We start from the raw sequence: 27,551 nt of genomic DNA on the forward strand, positions 1-27,551 counted from the left end.
AGATGAAATGATTAGATTACGAAGTAACACGTGGTAAGACTGGTCGATATCACTTGTTAGTCAATAACCTTATACCATTAAGTCTCACTGATAATGTTAAAATCTTTGAATGGCTTCTAAAATCGAGATTTGACTATCAATACAGCTGTACACAATAATTTGGAAAATAATTACAGTTACTTATAGTTATCACGGAATTAATAGTAGATTAGAGTTTAAATTTTTTTAAAAAAACACGCTTTTATGAATAAACCAAACTATAAAATAGAAAATAAATAATAGTTTAAAAAACTAAAAAAACACACATTATATAGAAAACCAAACTAAAAATAGAATTTTTTTAATAAATATAAATTATAATAGTGTATATAAAAAAAATGTATTTTATTTTTTTTAAAAAAAAAGGGGTGCTTTTTAATATATTATCGAAATGATAATCCTTCTACTCATATATGTCAATAAAATATTTATAACTATTGACACCATGCACCCCACACTTTTTAAAAATAAAATACATTATTTTATAATATACACTAATATTAATTTATATTTATAAAATTTTTTACACTATTTTTAATTCAAAGTGATTAAAATTTATTTTCTATTTTTTAGTTTGGTTTTCTATATAAAGCGTGTATTTTAGTTTTTTTTATTATTTATTTTAATTATCAGCGAGTAGACTCACTATTGGTTAACAGGTGTCTGACCATGTTCCTGACCACATCTTGCAGTGAAAGTAAGCAACATTGGACTATCCAATGATTGACATGCCCAGGCTGGCAGCACAATGTGTCGGACATACATGGCTGCGGCGGCTGGGGAAACCTGGGTGCTGCGGTCATAAAATTATGTTCTTTCAAATAATTTGGCTGGCTGGCAGCCTGGCGGGAAACGACGATAGTCGCCCCCTAACAACCAGTTATGCCCAAAACCCTCAATGCGGAAAAAAATGTCCAAGTCCCGCCCTTGCTTAGTAGATATTTTTCTACTCTTCCAACTCTTCTTCCAGAGCCATCCTTCTATTCCCGTAGCCAACCCGCATGTAATTAATGCATGAAATTTTGCATCCCGCATGTAAGTGCCCAGGATTTTCCCTGTGTCTATGCAGGTTTTACCTGGGCCCAACTTATCTAGTTTTTAACGTAGAATAGTCAGTGAGGGGAGTTAGTCATGGCTAAAACGTTGCCATGGCTGGCCAATCCCCTCCTTGCACATGATGCTGCTACCTCTCCTGCATGGTTCATAACCTGCATGCTTAGAGCGTATAGGCTTCGGCCTGAGACGCATTTAGAGTCATCCCTACCCAGACCCCTCCCAAATACACTTAGTTATAAGTTAGGTTAGGAAAAAAACACTCGTAGCCGAGAGCCATTCCCAGCGCGACCTCGGATCGTCGGAGTGCGGCTCTTCCTACTTCCTTGCTTCGCACCTGCTTCTTAGCTCGTGGGCACGAGGGTGGCAGCCGATTTGCGAGTTGACTATAGAAAACTCGAAAAGTCACCTCGAGCCTAGCCCAGTTGGCTCAGTGGCGAGCCCTATCTCAGCGATCAGGGACACTTTTTCAATAGACAACACGCTCTTAAAGCCTACTAATACTGACATTCCAGTAACTTCCACCCCCTCCTACATCCGTGCCCCAGGGCCGGCCATGGAAGGGGCCAGTGGAATGCACGAGCAGGGAATCCCTGTCCTGTCGATCCCGGACAATTTACCACCCGGCGCAGTGCTCGTCAACTACGAGGGAGGTACCATTCACGTCCAGGTACACTGCAACCCCCCCCCCCCCCAATAGCACGCAAACATGGACACAACAAACAACACAGTTCCTTCCACCGATTCCGCGCCTGTCATGCTTTCCGCGAGCGAACTGGCGCAATTCAGGGCCTGGCTGCATGCCAAGGAGAAGGAAAAGAACGTAAAAGAACGAGAAGAGGCAACGAACAACAGCCCCCGCAGTCAGGCCACCTGAAGTAATGGTCTCGAACCGTTTCTCCACGCTCGCGGATGCTGACATCTCCCAACCACGGCAGGGCCCTCCAACACCCCCTCTCCGCCCACTCCGGCCAATCACAGCCCCCCCCCCCCCCGCCAGCAACCCGCGTGCTACACGTCCGCACAAACACGCACAGAGACTGGTTGTTCCCGATCAGAGCCTCCACAGTCAACTCGTGTCCCGCATGCGATCACTAGCCACAGGGGTCGCGTAAATTTTCACTCGTGCGCGAGGGGTTGCAGATGGCATGCGAGCTAAAAAAAAAGTACCTAGATTCAGTCCCCATACCTGACTTCACATACTGTACCTCCTCTGAGCTGCCTCAGAAAGTAGTCTTGAGAATGTCGAGCGCCACACCCACAGAATCAATACGAGACGAACTCGAGGCACGCGGGTACACCGTTCTAGATGTCTATCAGTTTCACAAAAAATGCTCGGACTCTGCCGATCCCACGAACACCTGGGAGGAACCTCTACCTCGCTTCTGCGTCATGGCCGCAAAAAACGACACCCTCCTTCGCCTCACATCACTGACCACAATCAACATGACTAGAGTAGAAGTGTCCCACTAAAAAATACGAGCCGGTGACATAGCGCAGTGTCAGAACTGCTGGAAATACCTGCACACACGCAACTTCTGCCACCTGGCAACAAAATGCAAGCAAAGCGCCGAGCCTCACACGTTCGCCACCTGCCACAATCTCAACAAAAACCCAAACTGTGCCAACTGCAAAGGCAAAGGCGTGCACGAAGGTAACTCTAAAATTTGCCCCGAATACCTCAAGTATGTTCAATCCCATCAGGACCAGGCGTTTTCGCGCGCCGAACAAGCACGTCCTCTTGCACCACAGACGACACCAGCAACCTACCCACTGCTGCCTCCCCCCCACCCACAAGGCCAGTGGTCCCTTCATTCTCGTTCGCACAGGCGGCGAACAACACTCAAAGAACCATCGTGCCGTCACACACACCAGCACCCGCCCTCCCCCTTCCCCCACCACCTCCCACACAAGCTCCTACCACACCTCCAAACTCCCTCGGAGACTATGCTGGCATCCAATCCGCAATGTCCGACCTCCGGGACCTCATGACCTTCCTGCGCGATGCTAACTTCGCAGCCTTCATGGCACACATGAAGCCATACATGCTCCTTGCCAACACAGCCACCGATCCAGCCATGAAAACCTTCCTGCTGGTGCAGGCCCTGAAAACTTTCACACGGTCTGTTTAAGGCTGTTCCATGGGGAAAAATATTATTTAAATTTTTAATTTGAAAATTGTTTTTCTTATTAAAAGTATTATCAAAAACATAATAAATGCACGAATTTTTTAATTTTTTTTTCATGTTATTAATGTTTATTTCACTTATCACTAATTTGAACGAATTCCAATGGTTGATTGTATTTAATGTATAAAAAAATCTAGTCTGTTTAGAAACCTACTACCTTTGAATAATTCACTTTTATTCAGTCGTAGTGAATCACCTTATCACAAAATATATATATATATAATTTTCAGCAAAAAAAGTAATTTTTGCACATGAGTACCAAAAATTAATTAATTCACGTTAGCATTTTATTATAACATATTAAAAGCCCATTTTTTCTTCTATAAAAAATTTTTTGGCTGTAAACCATAAGTTGAATGGTACTTCTGTAATATTCGAATTAGTAATCCAAGCAGCCTGCCTCGCGCGAGAGCTTGTTCGGAACAGTTGCAGCGAGCCGCGCGTCTGTCCACGGGCCCAGTGCAGGGCGCGCCTGGCGGCGACACCAGCAACTACGTGCACCTCGCCGGCGATTGCCGCGCAAATCTCAGTTGAGCGATTTGTTCAGTTTCGTCGGAGTGAGCACTCATAGTCGCCACAATAAAGATGCTGGACCGGAGAACGCCTAATGGAGAAGACATCCCAGTGCCTCTTTTCCTGGTGTCTCTCGAGGGCACGTCACCACTGGCCAACATCCTGAGCCGGCAATACCTGGACCACATAGAGGTCCGGTTCGAGGCCTACAGGGGCCAGAAGGAGATCCAGCGTTGCGTTCAGTGCCAGCGCTGGAACCACTCCATGTACCACTGTGACATGAAGCCCCGGTGCGTCAACTGCGCAGATCACCAGTTCCAAGACACCAACCACATCGCTGCATCCAGGGACTGCCCAGTCAGGTTGGCCCTGCTGAGTAACAAGGTAAACACTACAGCCCAACCACAGCAACCGACACCCAACACCACCACCAACTTTCCACCACTCAACCCACCAAAGCACACATTTGCAAGCCAGTTAAGGGCCTTCAAAACCAAAATACTTACAGCACCATCACCACAAACTGCACCCACACAAGCACCCACACACCCGCGTACCACATAACATCATGCCATGCAACCTAAACCCCACCCAGCCTCCACCTAATACTAAGCAAATAAATGCCGAACCCAATGTTTTCAATGAGATTTCACAACTAATTAAATTAATAAAAGAGCTTGACTTAATTAAATGGGTTCCTTTCCTCCTTGATGCCGTCAGAAAGTTTAAATCAGCGCAGACGCAGGACGAGAAGCGTACAGTGATTTTCTCCCTTTTAAATTCATTTTATATTCCCTTCCATTAAAATCATTGTCTGGAACAGCAACTGTGCTACAAACAAAACTCCCGAGCTCAATCATTTCATTTCATCCTGCAAACCAGACTTGGTATTCCTGGCGGAAACCTAGCTCGGGGCTGGTGTTCCATTCGCAGTGCCAGGATATGTGGCGCACCGAGCTGACCGGATGAATGGTGCCCAAGGAGGCGTGGCGCTTCTTGTGCGCCAAACCCTGTCGCATCACCGACGACAAACACCGCAACTACACCACGTGGAAGCGGTGGCAGTTAGGCTGCACACGAACCCCACGCCTTTCACTGCCATGGCTCTCTACATTCCACCACCCACCCCATTTCCAATGGAGGACCTCAAATGCCTCCGCCACCAACACTCACGTGTCATCCTGGCGGGTGACTTCAATGCCAGGCACACCTACTGGGGCTGCCTCAGAAATAACTATAGAGGTATTGCCCTCCGCAATTACCTGATGGGAACCCCTCTCACCCTGCATGCCCCTGACACATTTACATACCACCTCCATTCTCACACTGGCAGCCCCAGTGTCCAAGACCTGGTGATAGGCACAGGCCTTCCCAGAGTCAGTGATTTAACAGTCTCCACCGATCTGACATCCGATCACTACCCCAGTCACCCCCACGACCACCAAACTCATCTTTAATTACAAACTAGCTGACTGGAAAATGTACAATCAGCAATGGACCAGCAGCTAGACCTGCAACGTAAAGCCCGCACAAAGGAAGAACTTGATCAGCATGTTCTTCACTTTGCTGTCACCATCATCACCGCGGCCTCACTGCACATTCCCGAAGTCAAACCACACCCTCTTGGTTTCCCCTTCCCAGATAACATAAAACACTCATATCATCCCGCAACAAGGCTCGGAGCCGATAGCAGCGTACCCGCCTGCAGCCGGACAGGGATGTCTACAATGCACTGTTCCGACAGTGCAGAGTGGCTGTCGCTGAATGGCTGTCGGCAAACAAAGTCTAGAAGCTCCAAGCACTGTCACTTGCGAATGGCTCGGTGTGGCTCTTTGCTCGTGGTCTATGCTCTGCTAGGCTAGCGATCCCGCCTCTTGAGGTGGGTGATGGCACAGCGGAGTCGGCGACTGACATGGCTGAGTGCCTGACAGACCACTTCGCAAACTCATTCACCCCAGCACCCATACCACCTCACCTGTCAAAGCTCCCCACACACTACCATCCTCCTCAACCACCCCTGCCTGGTTCCCTCAAACTAACCACACACCCAGGCAGGTGAGGAAGGAGACTGACCGCCTAAGAACTCGTGCTGCCCCTGGCCCAGATGGTCATCCCACACCTCAAATCCATTTCACGCATAGCACTCATTTATCTCACCAACATCAACAGCATCCTCATCACAGGTCACTCACTACTCATGTTCATGGCATGAGGCCACGGTAGCACCCATATTCAAGGGGAAGGGCGCCGCCAGCAGGCCAGCGTCGTACCGCCCCATATCTCTGTTATCTGTCACCTCTAAGGTAGCGGAACGCATAGTCCTGGCCAGGTTGGAGGCGGAAATAGCTCGCCTACAACCACTGCGAGAATTCCAGTTTGGATTCAGACGCTAACTGTCAACGCAGCATGCCCTGGCTCACGTCACCGAACAAATCACCTTCAACTTCACCCAAAGGACCCAAACCGGCATGGTGTTGCTAGACCTGAGTCGTGCATTCGATACTGTCCATCACCAAGCCCTAATCCTCAAGCTAGCCTTTTTGGGATTCAACCTGTGCTGGGGATCTTTTAGGTTTCACAATGTTATTAGAAATGAACAGAAACAAGGTGTGATTCCGTCTGAATATAATTACGTCAAATTTATTAAAGAAAAATTTATCACAGATAATAAAAAATATAAACATACAATATCAATTACATACTTAAACAGATATCAAGTATATTGAGAAAAAAAACATACCCTAAATTTAATTATAAAAAGTTTCATTTACTAAAAATACATTAACCAATAAAAAAATACAAATATATTTTAACTATCCCAGTATAGGTATGTACTTAAAGTCCAGAAATTATGTTTATATGATGAACTTCGTCTGATGGCGTAGTTGAGGAAAGTTAAAAAAAAGGTTGAAAGATACAGTAGCACCTGAGGTGGGGGCTTCCTTTCCCGGAGATAACGCGGGAACATGATGCCAGGGCACCTGTGTGTTGTTGAGGATGGGTGGTGAAAATGCCAATTCGGCGTCCGGCTCTCGGACCCTGTCTGCGAACAGTCCGAATCAAAACTGATCAGAACTAGAACACAGACAGTATACACTGGGCAGGGAATGCTCCCAAAGTTAAGGGGAGGTTGGGGAAAGTCGCGGATAGTCACTCTCCAGACAGGGGAGTTGGCTTCTATTTACCGATGCGTCGCCAGCCAGGAACTGGATCCCGCGAATACACGGCTGAGCGCGGACGTTTCTACCATTTCAAAAAATAATTTAAAAGAAAACTAACTATTACACTTTGTATTACGCAGACGGACTAAACTATTTAAAAAAATTACAGGGATAGCATCCCTTATTTAAGTGACTACATCGTCGGTTGCGGCCGGATGGAAGTCTTGCAGTGTCTCGTCGACTCGCCGATAATCACAAATGGTCCATCTGCAGTCGCGACGCGAAGTGTCTCGCGAAGAACCGCGTCTCGTAATTAAAAGTAAATGTTCAACCAATAGTGGAGGGGGGGGGGGGACTGGGACGTCCGGACCGAAAGGTTCCGAAGTTCCCCGAGTGGGCATCATAAAAAACTGACTAAGATGTCTCGAAGTTGGTAGCACTGGCCGACTTTAGCGCTACCTGTTGAGGAATGTCTGAAATAAAAAGAATCGACTCGCCTAGACGTCTGCTATAACAAGGGGATAAAGGGTGCAGTCTGGTGCTGCACTCTGGCAGCCCAGATAATAAGTTACTGTTTCTGCCGCTAGATGTCGTGGGGGTCCAACTTTGCACACACTTTTTTTATGCAAGTCATCCTTGACGCCGGCCAACACTTGGCGGGGTTAATGGCAGGGCAAAGCTCGGAGCTGAATCCTCAGAACTGTAAGGGGGGGGGGGGGGGGGCAAAAGCGCAACGACGCTGGGAACGAGCGTCCATGACATGTCTTTCGAGGAGAGAACCTAAGACGTATTCGTGACGGTAAAAACTCGTCCAGAGCTGTTATATGTAGTTTAAGTCATGAAGTGAAGTAATATTACAAACCTGGGACGTGCCTGCAAGCGAGGGAAATGTTAAACGGGCTGGCAACGAAGTCTTAGATCTGCAAAAGATCCAATAGGTCTCTGGGAAAAGGTGCTTCAGTCTACTGGCACAAAGTTTAACTAAGGGGAGTACACCAGCCTAACAAAGAGTAAATCACCCAAAGTAACCAAATTATAAAGAAAAATAAAATTTCCAAAAATAATTTAAAATTATATAAAATTAGAAAAAGAAACGTGTCGAAATACCAAATTTCCGGCACAAACCCTGCCCTTCGTTTCATTCTCCACTCTTTCCTAGAAGCCTGTACGTTCCGCGTCCGGGTGGAAGGGTCCATCTCATCAAGCAGAATCATTACGGCAGGAGTCCCACAAGGGTCTACGCTTTCACCTCTATTATTCTCCCTTTACACTCATGACATTCCTATGCCCCCCGAATGCACGATTGTCATGTACGCGGACGATACCGCGCTGATGGTAACACATCACGATCCCGTTTAAATCAAAGCCAGGCTGACCCCGGCCATCTGCACAGTTACATCTTATTTTAAGGGGATATGCTACTGAAAATAATGAAAAACAAACTTTTGTTTTGATGTTTCTGCTTTTGTTAGTTTACGAGCCTGATTTATTTTACACAATAAAATTCTTATAAGAGTTTCTTGTACATTATTTTTTTGAATATTTTTATAAAAAAAATGACAAAACTTACTCCGAAAAATGAAAATTGAGGGAAAGTTTGTTTGGAAATAAGTAAGTTTTGCACGGCTTCAAAATTCACCAGCACCATAACTTAGGCCCTCCTGTTGTGCTTGTCTAAATTTCTTTTTGTTTTCTGAATATTTTTTGTTTTCGGACCCTAGCAAGGCAGAGTCGTTTCCAATCAAAGTTTTTTGCAATTTTTTCTGTCTGTGGTCCTGGACTAATGCCACCTTACTTTTGAAAAAACAGACACAGACTTCATGCATCCAGTGTTATATTGACAAATGCCCTCACTGACTCCAATTTCCAATTTCTTCTTTGAAGCAAAAGTGGTTTTTGGGCATTTAGACCATACAACACCGTGGAGTGATTCATTTGCATTTTGTGTTTTTCCTGTTACACATTTTTTTAGTAAGTCATCTGAAGATAACCTTTCATACAAGGGAAGTATTTTATCAAATACTTTGTCACTAATATGTGTTCTAATCATTTGGTTATGTGGTCTAGGTTTTTCCATTTTTGATAATGCTCTGTTAAAGAAACAGCAAGAATTCTTTCCTTCGGGACATTTCTGATGTTGGGGATTTTGATCTGTTGAGTTAGTGATGTAATGTAGCAAAAATTGCATCTTTCATCTTTTTAGTATCTCCTAGATTGTTCTGGATAACATTTCTATAGTATCCTGTAAGTTTGTCTATAGCAGGCCTTCCAGACCTCCTACTTTTCCTACTTTTCCTACTTTTTAGTAGTCCTACTTTTGCTAAATATGTCCTACTTTTCCTACTTTTTGCCATCATTTGCCAATTGAAGTGTAGTCAAAGTATCCAAGTAGGTAAGAAAATTATTTTCGTGTCAGCCCCAATGAAGATTAACTTAGGGGCACTTTTCTTGGTGCTCCAGCCCTAAGCTGTTGAAGTACCATGCTATAAATTTAATGTAGTAGAGGGTAGTGCAGATAATATTGTTTGAAATAATGTTTCTAACTTAAAACTTGTTTTTTTATTCCTTACAATGCCATTATCAAGGATTTGTTTATTTTTTTATTTATTTTGTTTTGTAACATGCCCACCAACAGTCGTTAGACTTTGTTGGTGGGCACAAGGAAACGACAACACAACACAGCAAGTGGATTTTAATGTGCTGATATAAAAATTATTTATTCTAAATTACCTACTAATGTTTGTTTCAGGTATATAATCTTGTGTAACCAGCCAAGATGCTTAGTCACAAAACTTTATTTCAGAAGACTGGTTGAAGGTTAAAGACTCAAATGGTGTTGTTCTGGAAGAATGGTGTGAAAAGACTAGTTCAAAATTTGAAGCTTTTTGCAAGTTCTGCAAGAAATCATTGAGATGTGATAATAGGGGGTTGAGTCAGTAGATGAGTCATTCTGAAACAAAACTCCATTTATCTCACAATTGAGATGTTTTTAGTGGAACACAAAAACAGATACAGAATGTTGTTGTGCAAATTGCAAGACCCTTTCCCGATTTGAACCAAAAAATGTTTTACTACAAATTAATTTTATTTTAACTTGTTTTTAACTTATTTTCCTTGGAAGATACTGAGAAATATTCCAGTAATGTTCACTTGTTCTTTTCCACTTCTCTTTGTTCAACTCGTATTCCTTTTAAGCTTGACTTGCTTTCTTCCACCTTCTTAATTGAAGCTTCTAGCATGGTTTGTCCTATCTTCGCTCCTTTCATATCATTATTAAGCAAGGCATTTCTTATCCTTGTATTAGCTTCTTCCATCATTTTTAGTGTAATTTTTTATGTCCTCGTCAACTTCTTCCTCTTTCTTCCGCAGGGTTTTTTCTTTCTGTATGCTCTCTTTAGGTTTTAATGTTTTTTCATCACATTCATGTTCTCTTTTTTGTTTCTCTTCAAGTTTTTTATTCTGTTTTTCTTTTTCTTCAGCTTTCTTCTTTAGTTTTTCAGCTTTCATTAGTGTTTCCTGAGCAATTCTCTCTTGATACGACCTGTATGCTACTTGACACTTTCTGATGAAATCTTTGGTTATGGGAACTTTGTGGGGAAGATTTTTGAATTTTCTTAGCCTATCTTTGGTAGATTGAAGCCCACTCACACCCGCTGCTGACAGACATGATCTGTTTGATGTGGGGAAATTACTGGTGTCAGAAAATCCCCGCTTGACATCAGCATTACCATGGGGGAGAACAACTATTGATTTTACCAGCCTTGTAAATTCTGGAAATTTTTTTCCTCCAAGTGAATTTTGTAAAGAAAAAAATTTCCCCCAGCAGTAATATATTCCCATACAACACACATGGTTGCAGAAACGTTGCTACAACGTCGCATAGTTGCATTTTGGTTGCAGGTACTTCTGCAACGTTGTGGCAACGTTCTAAATGTTACAAATGTTTCATCCTAGCAGCAACGTTGTGGAAACGTTTCAGCAACTTCCCTTTTATAACGTTCAATTTGGCTGTTACTTTAATATCTAGCGTTAGAAAAATCCACACTGAAAACACTTTTAGTGGTACTATACACCTTTTTAAATATTACAGAATGACAATAAAATAGCTTTGAATAATTTCAGTAAACGTAAATTTTTCATATAAAATTACTTTTGGTGCTGGCAGTATAAAAAGCTGGAACACAAAATGGGAATTGTGGGTATGCAACGTTGTGAAAACGTTTTGGCAACGTCGGAATGTAAAAGAGAATTTTGTGTTTGTGTTTTTCCACGTGTTTGAATGGTGTATTGTCCAACTAGCATAGGTATTGTCTGTTATAATACAAGTTTAGCTTTTGTGCTAAGGTATTTATGTTTTATGTATTTTTCTTTTTACTTTGCATTTCCCTATCTACTTCTTGTGTTTTTAGTACGAAAGTTATGTAGTGTATATAGTGTGTTCGGTAAATTGCGCTGTATTACTTTTGTTAGGTTAGAAATTTACTGTCGGAACAGTTTGTTTTGTAATGCGATTACTAATTTCTTAAGATTTTATTCTGTAAAGAGTTTGTTACTTCACGAATAATACGAAATATATTCACGGTTTCGTTAATACAAACCATTTATAGCAGGGTTATCATAAACAAGCTGTTGGCGTGGAAAGCAAAACTGCTACAACTTCGTTTTAAAAGTAAAATATGATGACATTATCCTTTGTATTGGACCTTTGTTTTAATTATGTTTTGTCTTCGAGTACTATTCTCCAAAATTATTATTTTTTCTTTGAGTCTACATAAAATTTGTTTATGTAATATATTCAAACTTTTAAATATGGCTTATTGAAAATTACAATATTTATATTGTAACTTGAAGTCGAAGCTAACTTCACTTTCGTTGTAGGTAAATATGCAGCACGGGGGCTTCTCCGAAAAAAAAAAAATTAAAAACATGATTTTACCGTTTTTCGCAACTACGGACGTTCCTTTATTTATTATGCAAATGGTGTAAACATGCCTTCAATAGTTTTCGAAAAATCGGCGTTTATAGTTACCGTTGTATACCTTATGTGCTAATGCAGGCAGCGCCATTATTTTTTAACACGTTCGCGACTGTGCCCGTTTCTTCGAAATATTTTCAGTCAAATATTCAAATTAATAATAATAATTTGTACTCTTGCAATTGGGCTTCCACCCGGTGGCAAAGATAATTTCTTCTCAACTTTCACTTCTCAACTCCCTGAGCCTCCTCCTGAAGTCCCTCCCTCCCTTCCCCTTTATTGCTCTCTCCTCAAGCTCATTCCAATCCCGTGCTGTTCTCACCAAAAATGCCTGTTTTCCCCTTTCTGTGCGTCTCCACTCCCTATGTACAGTGCGTGACTGATGGGAAGATCCCTAGACACGGGTGTGGTGGAGATGGGGGGAACTGTAATCTTACCCGCAAAGAAGGCGGGTGGGCGTCAGTTATCGCTTGTCGCCTGAGCAGTGTATAGCTCTGCGCGCAAACATCGTATCTTATTTAAAGTGGAGGTGCAACGCGTGGTTCGCTCGTATTTTTACTAAATGTACCTATATATTTGTAAACGCAAGAAATTATAGGTTATTTTATTCGCAATTATTATACTTCTACTATTTACGTAACAATAGCCCAGGTCGCTCTGCAGGGTTACTCCCAGGTACTTGTACTCCTCTGCTACCTTCAACTCCTGCCCCTTCCATGAATACTCTCTCTTCTCCACTATCCTCCTCCTCGTGAATCTGATCAACTTCGATTTTTTTACGTTAATCTCCATGCCATTTTCCCTTGACCAAATTGGTCGATTAGGTTAGCTTAGCAACATAAAAATTAATTTGAAACCACTCAAACGGTTTGTTGGGTTAGTATAGCTTCATTGAAAATACTGTACAATATTTGTATTGTCTGATTCGAATTCACCATTCAACATGTAGCTATCCCGACGCAACCAACCGTTCACGCGTTTTTGTAGTATTTTTATTGTAGCTTTACTAACCCAATCAACCAATTACATGGTTTTACAGAATTTTTGATGTTGCTATATTAACCAAACAACATTTTAATTACTTAATTATGTAGGGCTGTAGGAGGCGGGTACAATTTCGAAGCCGTGAGCAGAAAACGTAGCCTTCCGCCATTCCATGCTCGTTTGCCTTATAGTGCAAATTTTAAAATTATAAAAACCATACTAGTAATGTATCATTAAACAATTACCTAATGATAATAACAAGCAACAAAAATTAATGAAATCTTTAGCCTTATAATATCAAAAATTCTTTATTTAACAAAATTACATTATGAAAAAGTAGTTTTGTGGACTTTTCCGCCAAAACAAAAAAACATACACATAATGAACATGGCGGATTGCATGATCTTACAGGCTTTATAACGTCATTAGAAATTTGATTTCTCAATAACTATTGAATGTAAATACCATTTGCAATGTAGGTAAACGGACGTCTCTAAAGTCAAAAAAAAGTATAGGCGTATTTTTAAAACTTTTTTAACACCCACACAGTCCCGCACGTCTAACAAACATCATGGCATATTGCATTATCACATACGCTATTTAACGTAATTTGAAAATTCAATTTCTCAAAAACTATTGGAGGTATATCAACACCATTTGCAAGGTAGGTAAAGAGACGTCTCTAAAGCCCAAAAAAGGTATAGGCGTATTTTTAAAAAAAAAATTTTGGAGAAGCCCCCGTGCTGCATATTTATCCTGTTTTAGTATAGGCCCCCTAATTACTTTTTGTTTAGGTTTGAAACCCATATTCTTTTGAGGTTATGTATATCGTACCTGGGATTCGATGCGATTATATTTTTGTAAATAATTTTTATTGTGTGCTGTTTGCATATTCAAGCAAAATGTAGTCTTTACTATTTGATATAATTACCAAAGTGTTATCCACATTTATCATACCTTGTACCCTTTAATGTATAATCTTACACAGTTTCCAGAGCTAGCAAGTGTACAAACCAAACCTGCCTAACTTGTGTTTTTGTTTTAATCACTAGTGTTGAAGATACCATTGGAATCAAATGAATTTGTAGACAAGATTTAACGACAATGTATGGTGCTGGCAAAAGAAAGCGGAAATCAATAGCATGCATTTCAAAAAGACATTTCAACCGATTAATTTACAATGCTACAGAGAATGAAACAGAACATGCAGTGTATGTACATCATAATGACATCAGTACATTACCTCAAGAAAATGATAGTGGTAATTGTATTTCTCACGAAATATTGAACTCCCGCATTGCTCATAGTTCAGATTTTCTCCAAACAACAAGTAGGGCTACATACAATAATGATGCAGACAGTTCAGTGATACATGGCACGGAACAAGAACAAACATCACAATCACGAATTACAAACAATGATGATAAATTTTGTGATGGCAGGAGTACAGACGTTGTATTCAGCAGTGATTCAGATAATAACGTTGAGGAAGTAGTATGTCGACCATGTAATTTGGACAGTGTCCCTGTTGATTTAAATTTGAGAAAACATGTGGCATTATGGGCAACTGAGTACAATATTCCTCAAAATGCTGTCTCTTCTCTATTAAAAATAATTAAACCACATTTACCTATACATGAAATACCTAAAGATGCTCGTACCTTGTTGAACACGCCTCGAAGTATCTTCATTCATGACATGCCACCTGGGAAGTACTGTCACTTTGGGCTGGAAAAAGCTTGCAGGGAAATAATTTGTGATTTGAAGAAGTACAACATTGATAATACATATTTGCAGCTACTGGTAAACATAGATGGTTTACCATTGTCTAAATCATCCTCTAGTTGCATTTGGCCAATATTATGCTCTTCACCTGCATTGAACAAAGTATGTGTTGTGGGTGTGTATCATGGTTATGAAAAACCGAGAAGTGCCAATGATTTTCTACAAAAATTTGTTACTGAGGCTTCACATTTAGTTCACAATGGTATTATTGTAGAAAACGAAACAACAGCAGTAAAAATTCATGCATTGATCTGTGATGCACCAGCTAAAGCATTTGTATTGTACATTAAAGGTCATAGTGGATATAACAGCTGTGTTAAGTGTACTGTTCAAGGGCAGTACAAAGAAAGAAGAGTTTGTTTTCCTGGGATAAATTTTAACAAAAGGTGCGATGAAGATTTTGTCAGCAACACTGATGAAGATTTTCATATGGGTGCAACAATATTGACACAGATTCCACATTTTGGTCCTGTTTCCAGTGTTCCTTTTGATTACATGCACCTAGTATGTTTAGGTGTAATGAAAAAAATGTTAATATTGTGGATGAAAGGTTCTTTGTCAGTACGTTTATCTTCAAAAATGGTTTCTGAAGTTTCAAAAGCACTTTTAGAAATAAAGGGCAGCATTCCCAATGATTTCAGCAGGTCACCAAGATCACTAGCAGAAATTAATAACTGGAAGGCCACAGAGTTCCGCCAGTTTCTTTTATATACTGGTCCTGTTGTTATGAAAGAATACCTAACCAAGGATGTATATACACATTTTCTTACCCTGCATGTTGCAGTATCACTTCTCGTAAGTCCTCGAGTTTCAGAATGTAGTGTACAGTATGCTAGCAAGTTACTGAAACATTTTGTGCAGTCTTTTGGGATCTTGTATGGAAATGAAAACATATCCCATAATGTTCATGGACTTCTGCATCTGAGTGAGGATGTTCTGAAGTATGGCCCACTAGATTTGTTTAGTGCTTTTCGGTTTGAAAGTTATATTCAAACATTAAAAAAATTGATCCGTAAAAATGAGAAACCATTAGAGCAATTATCTCGAAGATACATAGAACAGAACATAAGTCTATCATCTTCACCAGTAGAGAAGATATGTGAATTTTATCATCCACACACAGATGGTCCTGTACCACCTGATTTGCAGCCAAAGGAGCAATACAGATGTTACAAGAATAATTTATTTAGTATTGATATTATTAGTAGTGAAAAAAATAATTGCTGTTTCCTGTATAATGGAACAACAGTGTCAGTACAAAACATTATATATTGTCAAAGAGATGGGTATTTCATTGTGGGCTACGAAAATTTGTCTCAGAGAAGCCTTTATGTTAAGCCATGTGATTCAAATTTGTTAGGTATTAACATTGTCAACAAAATGCATGTGCTCAAATCATGGCCAGTAGACATGATTTGTTGCAAAATGTGGAATATATACTACAAAGGTAAACATATTGTATTACCTTTAATACATTCTCGGAAAAACTAGTCTTCTGCTCATTTTGCATGGTATCAAATATGAACTTTAAATATTTCAAATCTGTGTAATGAGTTGTACATAATTTGATATTGTGAAAAATTCATACGAATCATTGATAAGACAAAGAATATTCTTGTGGCTATTTGCCATTAAGTGTTTACTGTTTGGAGGCATTGCCTGTTATACAAATTTCTACATGCGGTCCCCAGTAAGGGCCTGTAACAAACTATTTAGGTAGTTATAGCTCAACAGGTACGCAAAGTGAGAACCCTACATAGAATTGCAGACTTAATGTACAAGAGGTGTAAAATGTCTTCAGCAGAATGCAACTGGGGACCCACACATGTTTCACATATAGCCTGTGTACGCAGAGACAGGACATTCTCAGGGATGAAGTGGACCTTCTGACCTTAAATTCCTCTGCAGTCTACTGGATTGAGAACCTGGATATATTACTGTGACACATATTTGTGAGTGCTGTATATTATCTAAACATATATATATATACTTTTTTTAATGCAGTATTGTATTGTGACTGTCAGTCATAAGTATCTGAATTGCCATATAATATATAAATGATGTGTGTGCGTAAAAGTGTGGTGTATTGAATCAGTTTCTCAAAAATAGGAGATGAATAAATTTCACGTAGTGCAATTTGAAGATGGGCTGCAAGTAGTGCCTGGAATTTGGCTGCAAGAAGGAGAATTATGCTATTGGCCAGATACTGAATCTCAGACAAAACTGATGAAGGCCATTTGCAATGCAGAACCACCATCACCTGAATGGTTATCTCTAAACATTCTGAGAATATTTGGAGAATCAGGTAAGATTTTTTGTAAGGTATAAGGCTTGATGTACTAACTGTTGTGTCTGTGCATTATAGTATGTTTAAGTACTGCAGCAAAAAATATTTTCCAAGTGTTAATATTTTCAGATACCTACGAGAATGCAGTTCACAAATTAAAATTGTGTGAACGGTTTTCTGATGTTGAAAGTGGACCAGACAGCTTGAATAAAAGGAAAAAAAGGCAAATGAGAGCAAAAAGAGTTCCAGAGACAGAAGACTCTGAAACAGAATTGGAGGAAGAAACTAGTCAGTCACTGCTGCCACCGTTGCCCAAATGCCCGAACTCATTCAGACCACAATGTGCATCAACACAAAAAGAGTGGATGAGCACTAAGTTTAGAAGTAATGAGCCTACTATGAAACAAACTTCTGGGGTAAATAATTCTGTTGGTAGCGCTTCGCCCATGGAGGTCACTGTACAGCGTAAAGAAGCTGGAGTGTCAACAGGTAAATGGTTATTTTCTAATTTTGTATAGCCTAGTTTTTTCAAGTTCATTTGAGAACTTCTGACAGCCCTACTCCTATTATTCTTTTGCCTGTTATATACAAAAATTTAGTCTTGTTTACATTTGATTTGGACCCAAAATATTCCATAATTATCTGCATATATAAACATAAAAAGCAGCAAAGAATGTTTGTGTACACTTATATTTAAGTACCAGTATTTCAAGTTTCTATTATAATTCTAGATGCTTAGGATATGATATAGTTAAGGTAAACAAGGCGATACTATATAATTCATATGATTCTTCACGTAATAAAAACACTGAAGTGTATTCATGTGATCTATGCAATACATTTTGAAAACTCTCATTAAAATATTGATTAAGTGGTAATTGCCAACACCAAATCAGAAGAGTGTAATTTTTATGTAGTAGCATTTTGGTTACTTGCGTATAAACAACTCTGCAAGTTGAGTAGAATGTTCAATGCATTTATATGTAGAAATTTTTTACTACTTTTTTCCTACTTTGCTGTATTTACATTGGTCACTATTTGATAACAACAGAAGGGTTGTACGAACTGGGTATTTGTTTCAACTGTTGATTTAAAGAATGTGAAAAGTAGCCTGAATTAACTATAGACTATTACTTTCTTGATGACAAATTATGTTCTTCCTGAAAACGAAGTTTGTTTTGATGTTTCCAGAATTTGAGAAGTTGGTACTCAAAAAGCTGAACATAATAACATATAAACTTGAGTCATTGGAAGAAAAACTTAGAAATCTGGAAAGCGCTAAACTGACTACAGTTTGTGAACAACCATCAGAGCGGATTCCAAGCAATATGTTTCCGCTAGCATCATTGACAGCTGTAGAAGAACTTGAGTTGCTGCTGCAAAACCCTTCTTATTTTGATTCAGTGGTAAAGTATAATTTGAATCATACCACTATAATCTTTCTAATTATATACTTGTTTGCATAACAAAACTAAATAATAAAACTTCTGTTCTAGGTATTCTACTTGAAAACTCTAGGTGGAGTAAATATCACAGATGTAACATTTTCAGTAATGAAAAAGATTTTATCTAATGAAGTCGCTATGGAATACAGCTATTTCGGTTTCAAAGGGAAGAAAACATTTAAAAACCTAAAATTATCTGAAGTGGTTATAAGTAAGTACACATTAAATTTTATTTTTGTCAGTTATATTGGTTCTTTAATAAGCTTATTTTGATACATACTCGAAATTGTCATGTCTATTAATGTGCTGTTACTTCAGAAAACACAGAATATCAATAACTAGCTGTTTCCCATAACTTTTTCAGCATTGAGTTTTTTTATTTACAAACAATTCTAAATGAAAATGATTTTAAGTATAATATTGTGACAAGGGCTACTCACAGCTAGATTCCTATTAACCTCCCCCCCCCCCCCAAATTCCATGCTTAACTATATCTAAGAGAGCTTCCGTCAGGTAGTACTGTCCCAGAGTCTGATTGTAAATAGCTTACAATCCACTGTGGCTGATCACCTCTAATCTCTTCCGAGTGACAATAGTAAGCAAGGGTTTTGATAATGGGGGGCGTAGGTGCAAGCTTCATTTCGAGATTCAAAATGGCGAATAACATCTCAGAAAGAATCGAAGTTAACAGAGATAAGTTTTTTCAGTTGTCTGTCATACTTTTCAGATAAACTTTAAAAAAAAATGCCCTCTCTGAATGCACAAATGATACAATCATCAACACTAACACTGATTGGTACAGTTACTATTTAGTCAACAGTATATTACAGAAAATGTTTCCTATTTTTTTCTATCTGTTTTAAATAAAGAGTTGCTGAAGGCTAGTGTTTAATTTTTGTTCTGTGTTGAAAAAAATACAAAGTATGTATTTTAAATGTGTCTTGAAATATTTATGTAATTATGAACCAGCTTTATCAGGCTTCACATTAAATGCTTAATGCTTCATATTTAGTAACCGACTGACCAGAACTGTCAGTCATAATTCTAAAACTTACTTCAAAGTAGAAGATAAATGCAACATTTATAACATTATAGATCTTCACACGTAGGTGTTAGAGTGGGAAAGGGGGAAAGATGTGGGTGGGTAGTGGAAAGAGGTGGAAAGTTGGGTGGGTAGTGGAAAGAGGTATAGAGGTAGGTGGGTAGTGGAAAGGGGGAAGCAGTTTGTTGGATAGGGGGACAGGGATAAAGAGGTGTGTGGGTGTGTTAGGGGACAATTAGGAAAATAGGTGGATGGGTGGGCAGGCAAATAAGTGGAAAATGGGCATTGCAGCGCATGCCGGGTACATCTAGTGAAATAATAAAGGTTAGTAAAAAATCATAAGTACTTATTATGTATTTTCACTTTTCAGGTTTCTTGAAATAGCATGTTAATTACATTTGACGTAATATTAATTTTATCACACCTTCGGTGTTAGGTAGCCAAGTTTTGTGTTGTGATCCAACTATGTAGCCCTCAACAGATATTTTGCTTGGGAGGCCAAACACCTGCTGTTTCATTTGTTTTGTGTATGTTTATTCTATAACAAAGTAACTATAAATAGTTCATGTTTTTGTATTGAAAATAAATTTTGGTAGTTTGTGATACAGAACTAATAGATATCCACATGTTGAGATATCCACATACATAGTTTCTTACAATTTTGGTATTATTTACTGAATCCTTAACAAGTTACTGTGTTAATGTGACACAAGTTTATTTACGTAAACTTTTTCTTAGGTGTTGTACGCTGTCATGTTCGTGATGCTACTGAGAAAGCAGTAGGCGACAGAGTCGCTGCATGGCTGAAGCATGCAAGGACAAGATTGTCAAGGAGCATTCAGTATGTGAAATATTGATTATTATATTTACTGTTCCAGTGTTTGTGCAACAATTGATTTTATGTAGTCATCAATATACTACTCTCCTCTAAGGACAAAAAAGTGTAAAGTGTAAAAAAAGATGTAATACAGAGCTGATTTTGCCACCTAAGGAAGTTAGTGTAAAATGCACAATGTGTAACATGGGGGTTGTACTATAAATACCTAACTGTATATCCTTGAAATTCTTGCGTGAATGTGTTAAGTAGGAGTGAGTTGTAAAATTTTATTTTCAGTGAAACAAAAAGTTAACTATTTATTTGGAAGACACCTATTTACTTATGTATATGAGATTGAATTGTGAGAATAGATACCAGTACTCAAGTGTTGCTTAATTCAAAGTTGTTGGTTCTTTGTCAGTGGGAAGAGGAAAATGGGCCTTGAATTCACATGATTGTTAATATTTTATTATGATGTTTCACCTCTCGTCCCTTTAATAAGAAATTTTAGAACTAGTGTGCTCTAGCCTAAGGCTAAAAAATGTAAGAACTAATTACTTACCATTTTCGAGATAGGAATTTTTCGGTGTTTTTAAGAGGCAATATGTCGTTTCAAATATAAAAGTCAGCACTTTTGAGACACAAAGATCCGTGTTCACAAAATGGTCATTACAAACTGCACTCAACTTTTAGTATCATGTTTGGTGGGAATGTAAAATATTATTAGAAAATAATGTAAATTTGGCGTGTAACAGTTTTCTGCTATGCAGTTATACTCTATATACTACACGATGAAAAAGTAATGCGAAGCAAGCACTGCACATGCACAACGAAAACATAATTGCATTTATTTTTATCTCTATCTGGAGAGATAAAAATAAATTTTAGTTTTATATTTTATCTGTGCAGAACAGAGAAAATGTGAGACTAAAAATGTCCTACTGTGTATTGATTGATCCTGTATGTTATCACAATGGAAGAAAGGCATTGGCTGTAAAACATCACCTGCTGTTGGTTATCACTGCTACTATATGCTACCCTGCACCCATTGCAAGCACCGTGAACGTATAATCTGTGCTTAGCTTGCTATGCCTATGCTCCTATCTGCTACTATAGTAATATAGGCATAGCAAGCTAAGCACAGATTAGACGTTCACGGTGCTTGGAATGGGTGTAGGGTAGCATGTGTTAATTTTGTGATCTGCAGTGCCAAAACGCCCGGTGCACGTGGACTTATTCACCCTACGTGCTTTATTCATTTTCATCCTTAAGATTTTACTTCTGTGCTCAGTCAATTCACACATTTAAATACTCTTAGTTTGTTTGCTTACCAAATGAATAGAGAGAGGGCTGAAATGCCATTTTGTCTTTACTCACGTAAATTGTAATAATATGGATTACTCTTGTTAGTAAAATTTTATCAAAAATACAATTATGGGAAATATAAATGATTTTGTATGTTTCAATATTTTCTCATGCTAAAATTTAAAAAATCCGACCTCCAAAAATTCCTATCCATATGTATTATTAATGCACTAAGTCAATAGGAAACTCAGTAAACATGTAGAAATAATTTTAGACTAAATTAATTTATTAATTTTTTTAATTTACAGGAAATCACGTTTACATGATACGTCTGCAGCCTGCAGCAAGTGATAGCAAGCTTGCTTGAAAATGTAAATACGTATGAAAAAGGGATGAATGTAAATATGTGACAGTATAAAAAAACAATAAATTGGAACCTTACAACTTAATTATAGAATGTTCAATTAATGATGTGCTTGTTTGTATGTACCTCATTTGAATGGGCCCTTTGTTAAACCATAACAAAAACAAATTTGAACTTGACCCATTCCTACTTTTAACAAATTTGCAATCCATATATACCTTGACAATTAATAAACCAAATTTGTAGCTGTAAGCAGTACAATACCAGTGAAACCCTGATGTAAAATTTCTGAAAAGAGCTGAAAAAATAAAAATGAAAAGGATTGTAAATTAGTGGTAATATTACATTTCAAGGAATGTTTTGCGATGTTATACATGTAAAGTGTGTTAAAAGTTGAATGTTACAAACAGGAATTGCAAAACAATGGCTAAATAACTTGGTGACTCAGAAAAAAAGTGTCACTGGCAGACAATGAACATATATAAACTGAAGTTTCCAGAAACGACAGTGGGATGTTTTGGAAACAGGAATCTGTTACTGTCTTCAGGCAAGTACATAGGGTGTTGGGGCACAAGTGCATAACGATTACCAATATATAGCTTTAGGCCACTTGACCTTTTACCTGTTATTGTTCGAGACAGGTCTCAATGCTTGCACTAGTATTATGGCATGGTCACCTGACATTCCATTTTCTATACATGATTACTAAGTAATAACATTTTAAATTTTTTTAACTAATAATAGCAATTAGTTATGCAGTCTCATTTGAAACAGTACATCTATGACTCCATCACTAAGTAATGAAAAGTGCATCATAGAGTTCACTGACAATTGAATTGTAGGCATGCCAATCATTTTTGGGCAGGGAAGTTTTTCTGAAACTGAGATCTAAAGTATTTACTTTTATGAATGTACAACAGTAGCATTTCTCTATCATGTTCTACACAAGCAAGTATTACTATCAGACACATTAATTTTTGGTTGTCCTAAACCTTTTTGAAAAAGTTCGAAGTGAGTTTATTTTAAAGCTGCAGTCATTAACACATGTACATAGAACAGATAAATGGTATGCTGAAACTTTCAGCTGTGTAGAAATTTCACTAATTAACCAAAACAATCCAGTTCTTATTACATTTTATATCACTTAATACTGTCACTTGCACCCTGTCAATGTTTTTTAAAAATATATTAGTTAAAAAATTAATAACTGTTTTTAATATACTCAATTTCAGTGAAAGTTTTGGAAGCAGAGTTTCTATTTTATAAACATGTTATTTAACAAATTTTGGAGGACCTGTAGGAAGACTGACTGGTACGTTTCCTAACAGACTAAATATTCTATCCTGAAATCTGGTCAGCAGTTTAGGAAAATATAAAACATACTGGGAATAATAAGTTTGATTTCTATAGTTTGTTGATATAATGCTTGCTTTAAATTTATTTTTATACTTGGTAATAAAAAATGTACATAGTTTCTTCATCTTGTTCCAACATCAATAATTGCAATGTTAAAAATACTCTACCTCGAATCAAATTTAGAATTTCTATGTTCTAAAGATTCCACTTTGAATTGTGGTATGATAAAAATTAATTTCAATTTTGCAACTTTTTCACCTTCATATGTTGAAGCTACATTCTAATGGAAATGTGTCAACATTTTGATCTGTAGCAATATTTTCTGTACAGCATTACTTTGTTAAATAATGTGCATAACAGACTACTGTACTGGGCATTAGTAAGGTATACAAATAACTGCAGTAGCAGTATCCAGGTATCAACATAGCGGCAATGTACACACGCAGCAATGTCGGTGCTGCAAATTTGTGACAACGCCCTACACTGGCAACGTCGTGAAGTCATTATGGCAATGTGACAACCTCACACCTGCAATGTTGTGATGGTTCGCTTGCGATGTTGCCGCAACGATGCACTTGCAACGCTGCAGCAACATTCAAATTGCAACGTTGCAGCAATGTAACTCTTGCAACGTTGCAGCAACATCCTGCTTACAACGTTGCAGCAATGTCCCTCTTGCAACATTGCAGCAACGTCCCTCTTACAATGTTACAGCAACATCCGGCTTGCAACGTTGCAGCAACATCCCTCTTGCAACGTTGCAGCAACATCCGGCTTGCAACTTTGCAGCAATGTCCCTCTTGCAACGTTGCAGCAACATCCAGCTTGCAACGGTGCAGCAACGTCCCTCTAGCAACGTTGAAAAAGTGGGACATTTGAATGTTGTAGCAACGTTGCCACAACGTTGCCTCAACATTACTGAACGTTGCAGCAACGTTGCAACTTTTTGTGGAAACGTTACAGCAACGTTGTTACAACGTTTCTGTGTTGTATGGGTTCTTGTGGTTCTAATGTTTTCAGAATATTCTTCCTTTTCACTTGAATGTTCTTCAACATGCCACTCTTCTGGGATATTCACACACTGTAGTATTTTCCATTCACCACAAAGAGCATCTAAATCCACACGTGGAACCAACTGTACAGATTCTGCAAGACTTTTCATAGCTTTACTAGACAAAAGATCATGCCTGTTCTTGAAATTGAGACAAGACGAATTTCGTATTATTGGATTCCCCAATGGTAGTTTTGAGATGGCATGCTGCATAGCCTTATGGTAGAATTTCCTCATCGAGTACAGAAGAACTGTCCGAGTTTCTTCTTTCATCTTATCCAAAACTTTCCTTTCTCATAGCCAACTTCTAGTTCAGTGCTGTCCAATTCAATCTCTGAACAAGGAAAATTCAATTATATAATGTCCTGAAATGATCTCTTTTCCAGTTCGTTAGTTTTTACAAAACATCCTAAATAACTTCTTACAAGTGCGCACATTTCTTCATAAAGCACATGTATTAGAGGTTCTTCTCTCTGAAACAAAACAAGAAACTTTTCGAAATGTCTTGAAACATAAACAATGAAATGCAACTGAACAAGAGTTTTCAGAGGAGTGTCTTTCAAACACTTTATAATTCTTGTGTATCGTGTATTTATTGACAAAGTCTTATCTCGCTTTGGAAGCTCTCTGATGAAATACTTTTTCAGAACTGGCCACTGGCTTATGACTCTCTGTGCGGCTGGAACCAAAGTCAACCACTGTGTTTCAACATGCTTAGGAAAGACAATTCATCTAGTTCAATATCAACTTGAATCTCATTCATCTCTTCTTTCCTCAGAGGAGATAACTTAAAGAAGATGTGTACATCAATAATTAAATCAACTACCTTTTGCCCAAATTCTCTGACACTTTTTCCCAAAAGCATTATGAACCAAATGCAAAGGACATGTTCCTATATCTAAAAGAGAAGGTAAATCTAGAGCTTTCTTACATTCACAAATAGCAGCAAACACTGCTTTATTCACATTTGGGCCATCTCTACCCAATCTTACAAGATCTTTGAGCATCAAGTTGTTTTCATTCATTGACTTCATTATACACTCTGTAATATCTTTAGCTTTTGCTTGCCCCATGATATGAGTACTTAAGTGATTAACATTCACTTTGTTGTCTTCCTTAGACCAATATCTTATCTTGATATCTAGTTGCTTCTTGATCTGCTTATTTGTCACTTCATCATATGAAAGAGTAAATGGTGAGCAGGAACTGTTTGGATCATTTACTAGGAGAGAATGTAAATATGGACCAGTGGCTTCGGAAAACATGTAAGACACTTTTGATTTACTCAGTTCAAATTTTCGAGTTATTGAACTGTGCGGAAACATTTCCCTAAATGCATCACCAATAGAATTTGAAAAAGCATAACTTAAGTTTGAAGCCGCTGTTTTTAAACTTTAGATAAGTTCGGCTATGGTGACACTGTCTTTTTGTGACCATAACGAAATTGATGATGTAAGACCAGATGAACCAAGAAACTCTTATAAGAATTTTATTGTGTAAAATAAATCAGGCTCATAAACTAACAAAAGCAGACACATCAAAACCAAAGTTTGTTGGCCTATTCAACTGAATTTGTGCAAAATGTTAGGTACTATAACTTTCAACAGGTGATTCCTGCAAATCATATATTTTGTGTTTTTTAAATTTTGAATTGATATAAGCCAAAAAGTAATTGTTGCACGGGGATTAAAATTTTACAGTGCATTCTTCAGTATTTGAACTAAGTATTTAGGTAGATTTATGAATGTAACTTTTGTATAAATAGAGATTTTATTTTTTTCTTAATGTAAATATTTATTATTATAAAAACAAATCGTTCTATTTGTATTATATCCACATTTTTAAAAGTACAATTATGAATCTACCTAATAATTAAGAGGACATCATCAGCTGCAAAATTACTTTTGGTTCATGAAAATCTAATAAAGAGTTCCAGAGTTATATAAAATTTTGTACATTACATATATATTACATAAAATTTACAAATATGCCTTCACCGTACACATTTTAATTTTTTTCTTATTTTGTATATATGTGAGTGAGTGAGTGGTGATGTAGGGGCGCATCGGCAGCGAAGGCCATTAGCACCCACAGGGTGTGTTAAAAGCGTAAAGACATAAAAGGGTTTAAAAAGTGAGCGGGACGGAATGACAGAACAACTACGTTACGGACAGACGAGAAAAGGACGGGAGACAATGATAAAAAACATCCCACGCAGTGGAGAAAGTGACAATACATATAAAAACAGATGAAAGCAAAGACACAGTAAAAAAGAGGCATCCACTGGAGAGAGAGAGAGAGAGAGAGAGAGAGAGAGAAAGAGAAAACACTCCCAGTCAGATAAAAACACAGTCGTCACAACGCGTTAAAAAGGCCCACAGTCGTCACAACGCGTTAAAAAGGCCCACAGTACGTAAAAAAGGGAGTACAACACTAGCAGGGAAACTCCCTTCACTGAGCAATTGTCGAAGCGTAGCGGGGAAGTTAAAAGTACTGCGGGCCCGGTGATATCGTGGACACTCCAGAAGGATGTGGCGTACAGTCAGGGGAGTGGAGCAGGCATCACACTCAGGCGGAGGCTCCCCACGCAGCAGATGCCGGTGAGTGAGGCTGGCGTGGCCTATTCGGAGGCGAGTCATGGTCGTGTCTTCCCTGCGGGTGAGTCCATCAACCAAGGAAAGGCGTGGCACATCACAGATGGAACGTAGCTTGTTGGTCAGCGGTAGGGACTGCCATTCCCTCTGCCATGCAGTCCAAGCGAGGGCTCGGGAAGCATGCAAAACATCACACACAGGGACGCGTAGGACACAAGGCGGGAGTTCGCAGGCCTCCTTTGCCGCGCGATCGGCATCTTCATTGCCAGGTTTGCCCACATGCCCTGGCACCCACAGGAACTCCACTAGAGTACCCCTGTGTTCTAATTCGCGCAGTTTCCGCCGAATCAGGGGAAGGATAGGGTGGGAGGCCGAGCCAGACCGGAGGGCAGATAGGGCACTCATAGAGTCGGAGCACACCAGACACCGACGGTGGGTGCCTCTACCGGTAAAACACAGGGCTTTCAGGATGGCATATAGCTCTGAGGTTGTGTATATGTTTTTATACACTTAAAAAAGGAAAAAAAATATCTGAATGCCTCACAAGATAAATGAAAAAGTTAACATTTTCAGTAGCGAATCCCCTTAACA

The 27,551-nt window shown here is 38.8% G+C and overlaps 2 protein-coding genes across 3 annotated transcripts in view; one reads left to right on the forward strand and one right to left on the reverse strand.

Annotated features, from left to right (window-relative positions):
* The window catches only part of LOC134536616 (synaptic vesicular amine transporter-like), a 238,077-nt gene that overhangs the window by 105,330 nt on the left and 105,196 nt on the right, over nucleotides 1–27,551 (reverse strand). The window lies entirely within an intron of this gene.
* Nucleotides 11,239–22,044, forward strand: LOC134536615 (uncharacterized). Of its 2 annotated transcripts, XM_063376408.1 has the most exons (7): nucleotides 11,239–11,299; nucleotides 16,809–17,004; nucleotides 17,116–17,475; nucleotides 18,178–18,392; nucleotides 18,483–18,642; nucleotides 20,212–20,314; nucleotides 21,904–22,044. In XM_063376408.1, the coding sequence occupies exons 2-7, from the start codon at nucleotides 16,812–16,814 to the stop codon at nucleotides 21,944–21,946; spliced, it is 1,074 nt and encodes a 357-aa protein (XP_063232478.1). In that variant the 5' UTR covers nucleotides 11,239–11,299; nucleotides 16,809–16,811; the 3' UTR covers nucleotides 21,947–22,044. The 2 variants fall into 2 exon arrangements, with proteins under 2 accessions (XP_063232478.1, XP_063232477.1); XM_063376407.1 differs by lacking the exon at nucleotides 11,239–11,299 and having other exon boundaries at nucleotides 16,712–17,004.

Source organism: Bacillus rossius, chromosome 11 (assembly GCF_032445375.1).
Source record: "Bacillus rossius redtenbacheri isolate Brsri chromosome 11, Brsri_v3, whole genome shotgun sequence".
Taxonomy (NCBI): Eukaryota; Metazoa; Arthropoda; class Insecta; order Phasmatodea; family Bacillidae; genus Bacillus; species Bacillus rossius.

What these genes read in the sequence shown, in the direction of transcription:
- LOC134536615 (XM_063376408.1), top strand. Translation starts at nt 16,812, where the DNA reads ATGAATAAATTTCACGTAGTGCAATTTGAAGATGGGCTGCAAGTAGTG. An exon ending in AGAAGCTGGAGTGTCAACAG is followed by an intron (nt 17,476 to 18,177) that starts GTAAATGGTTAT and finishes TGATGTTTCCAG; the next exon opens with AATTTGAGAAGTTGGTACTC. An exon ending in ATTATCTGAAGTGGTTATAA is followed by an intron (nt 18,643 to 20,211) that starts GTAAGTACACAT and finishes ACTTTTTCTTAG; the next exon opens with GTGTTGTACGCTGTCATGTT.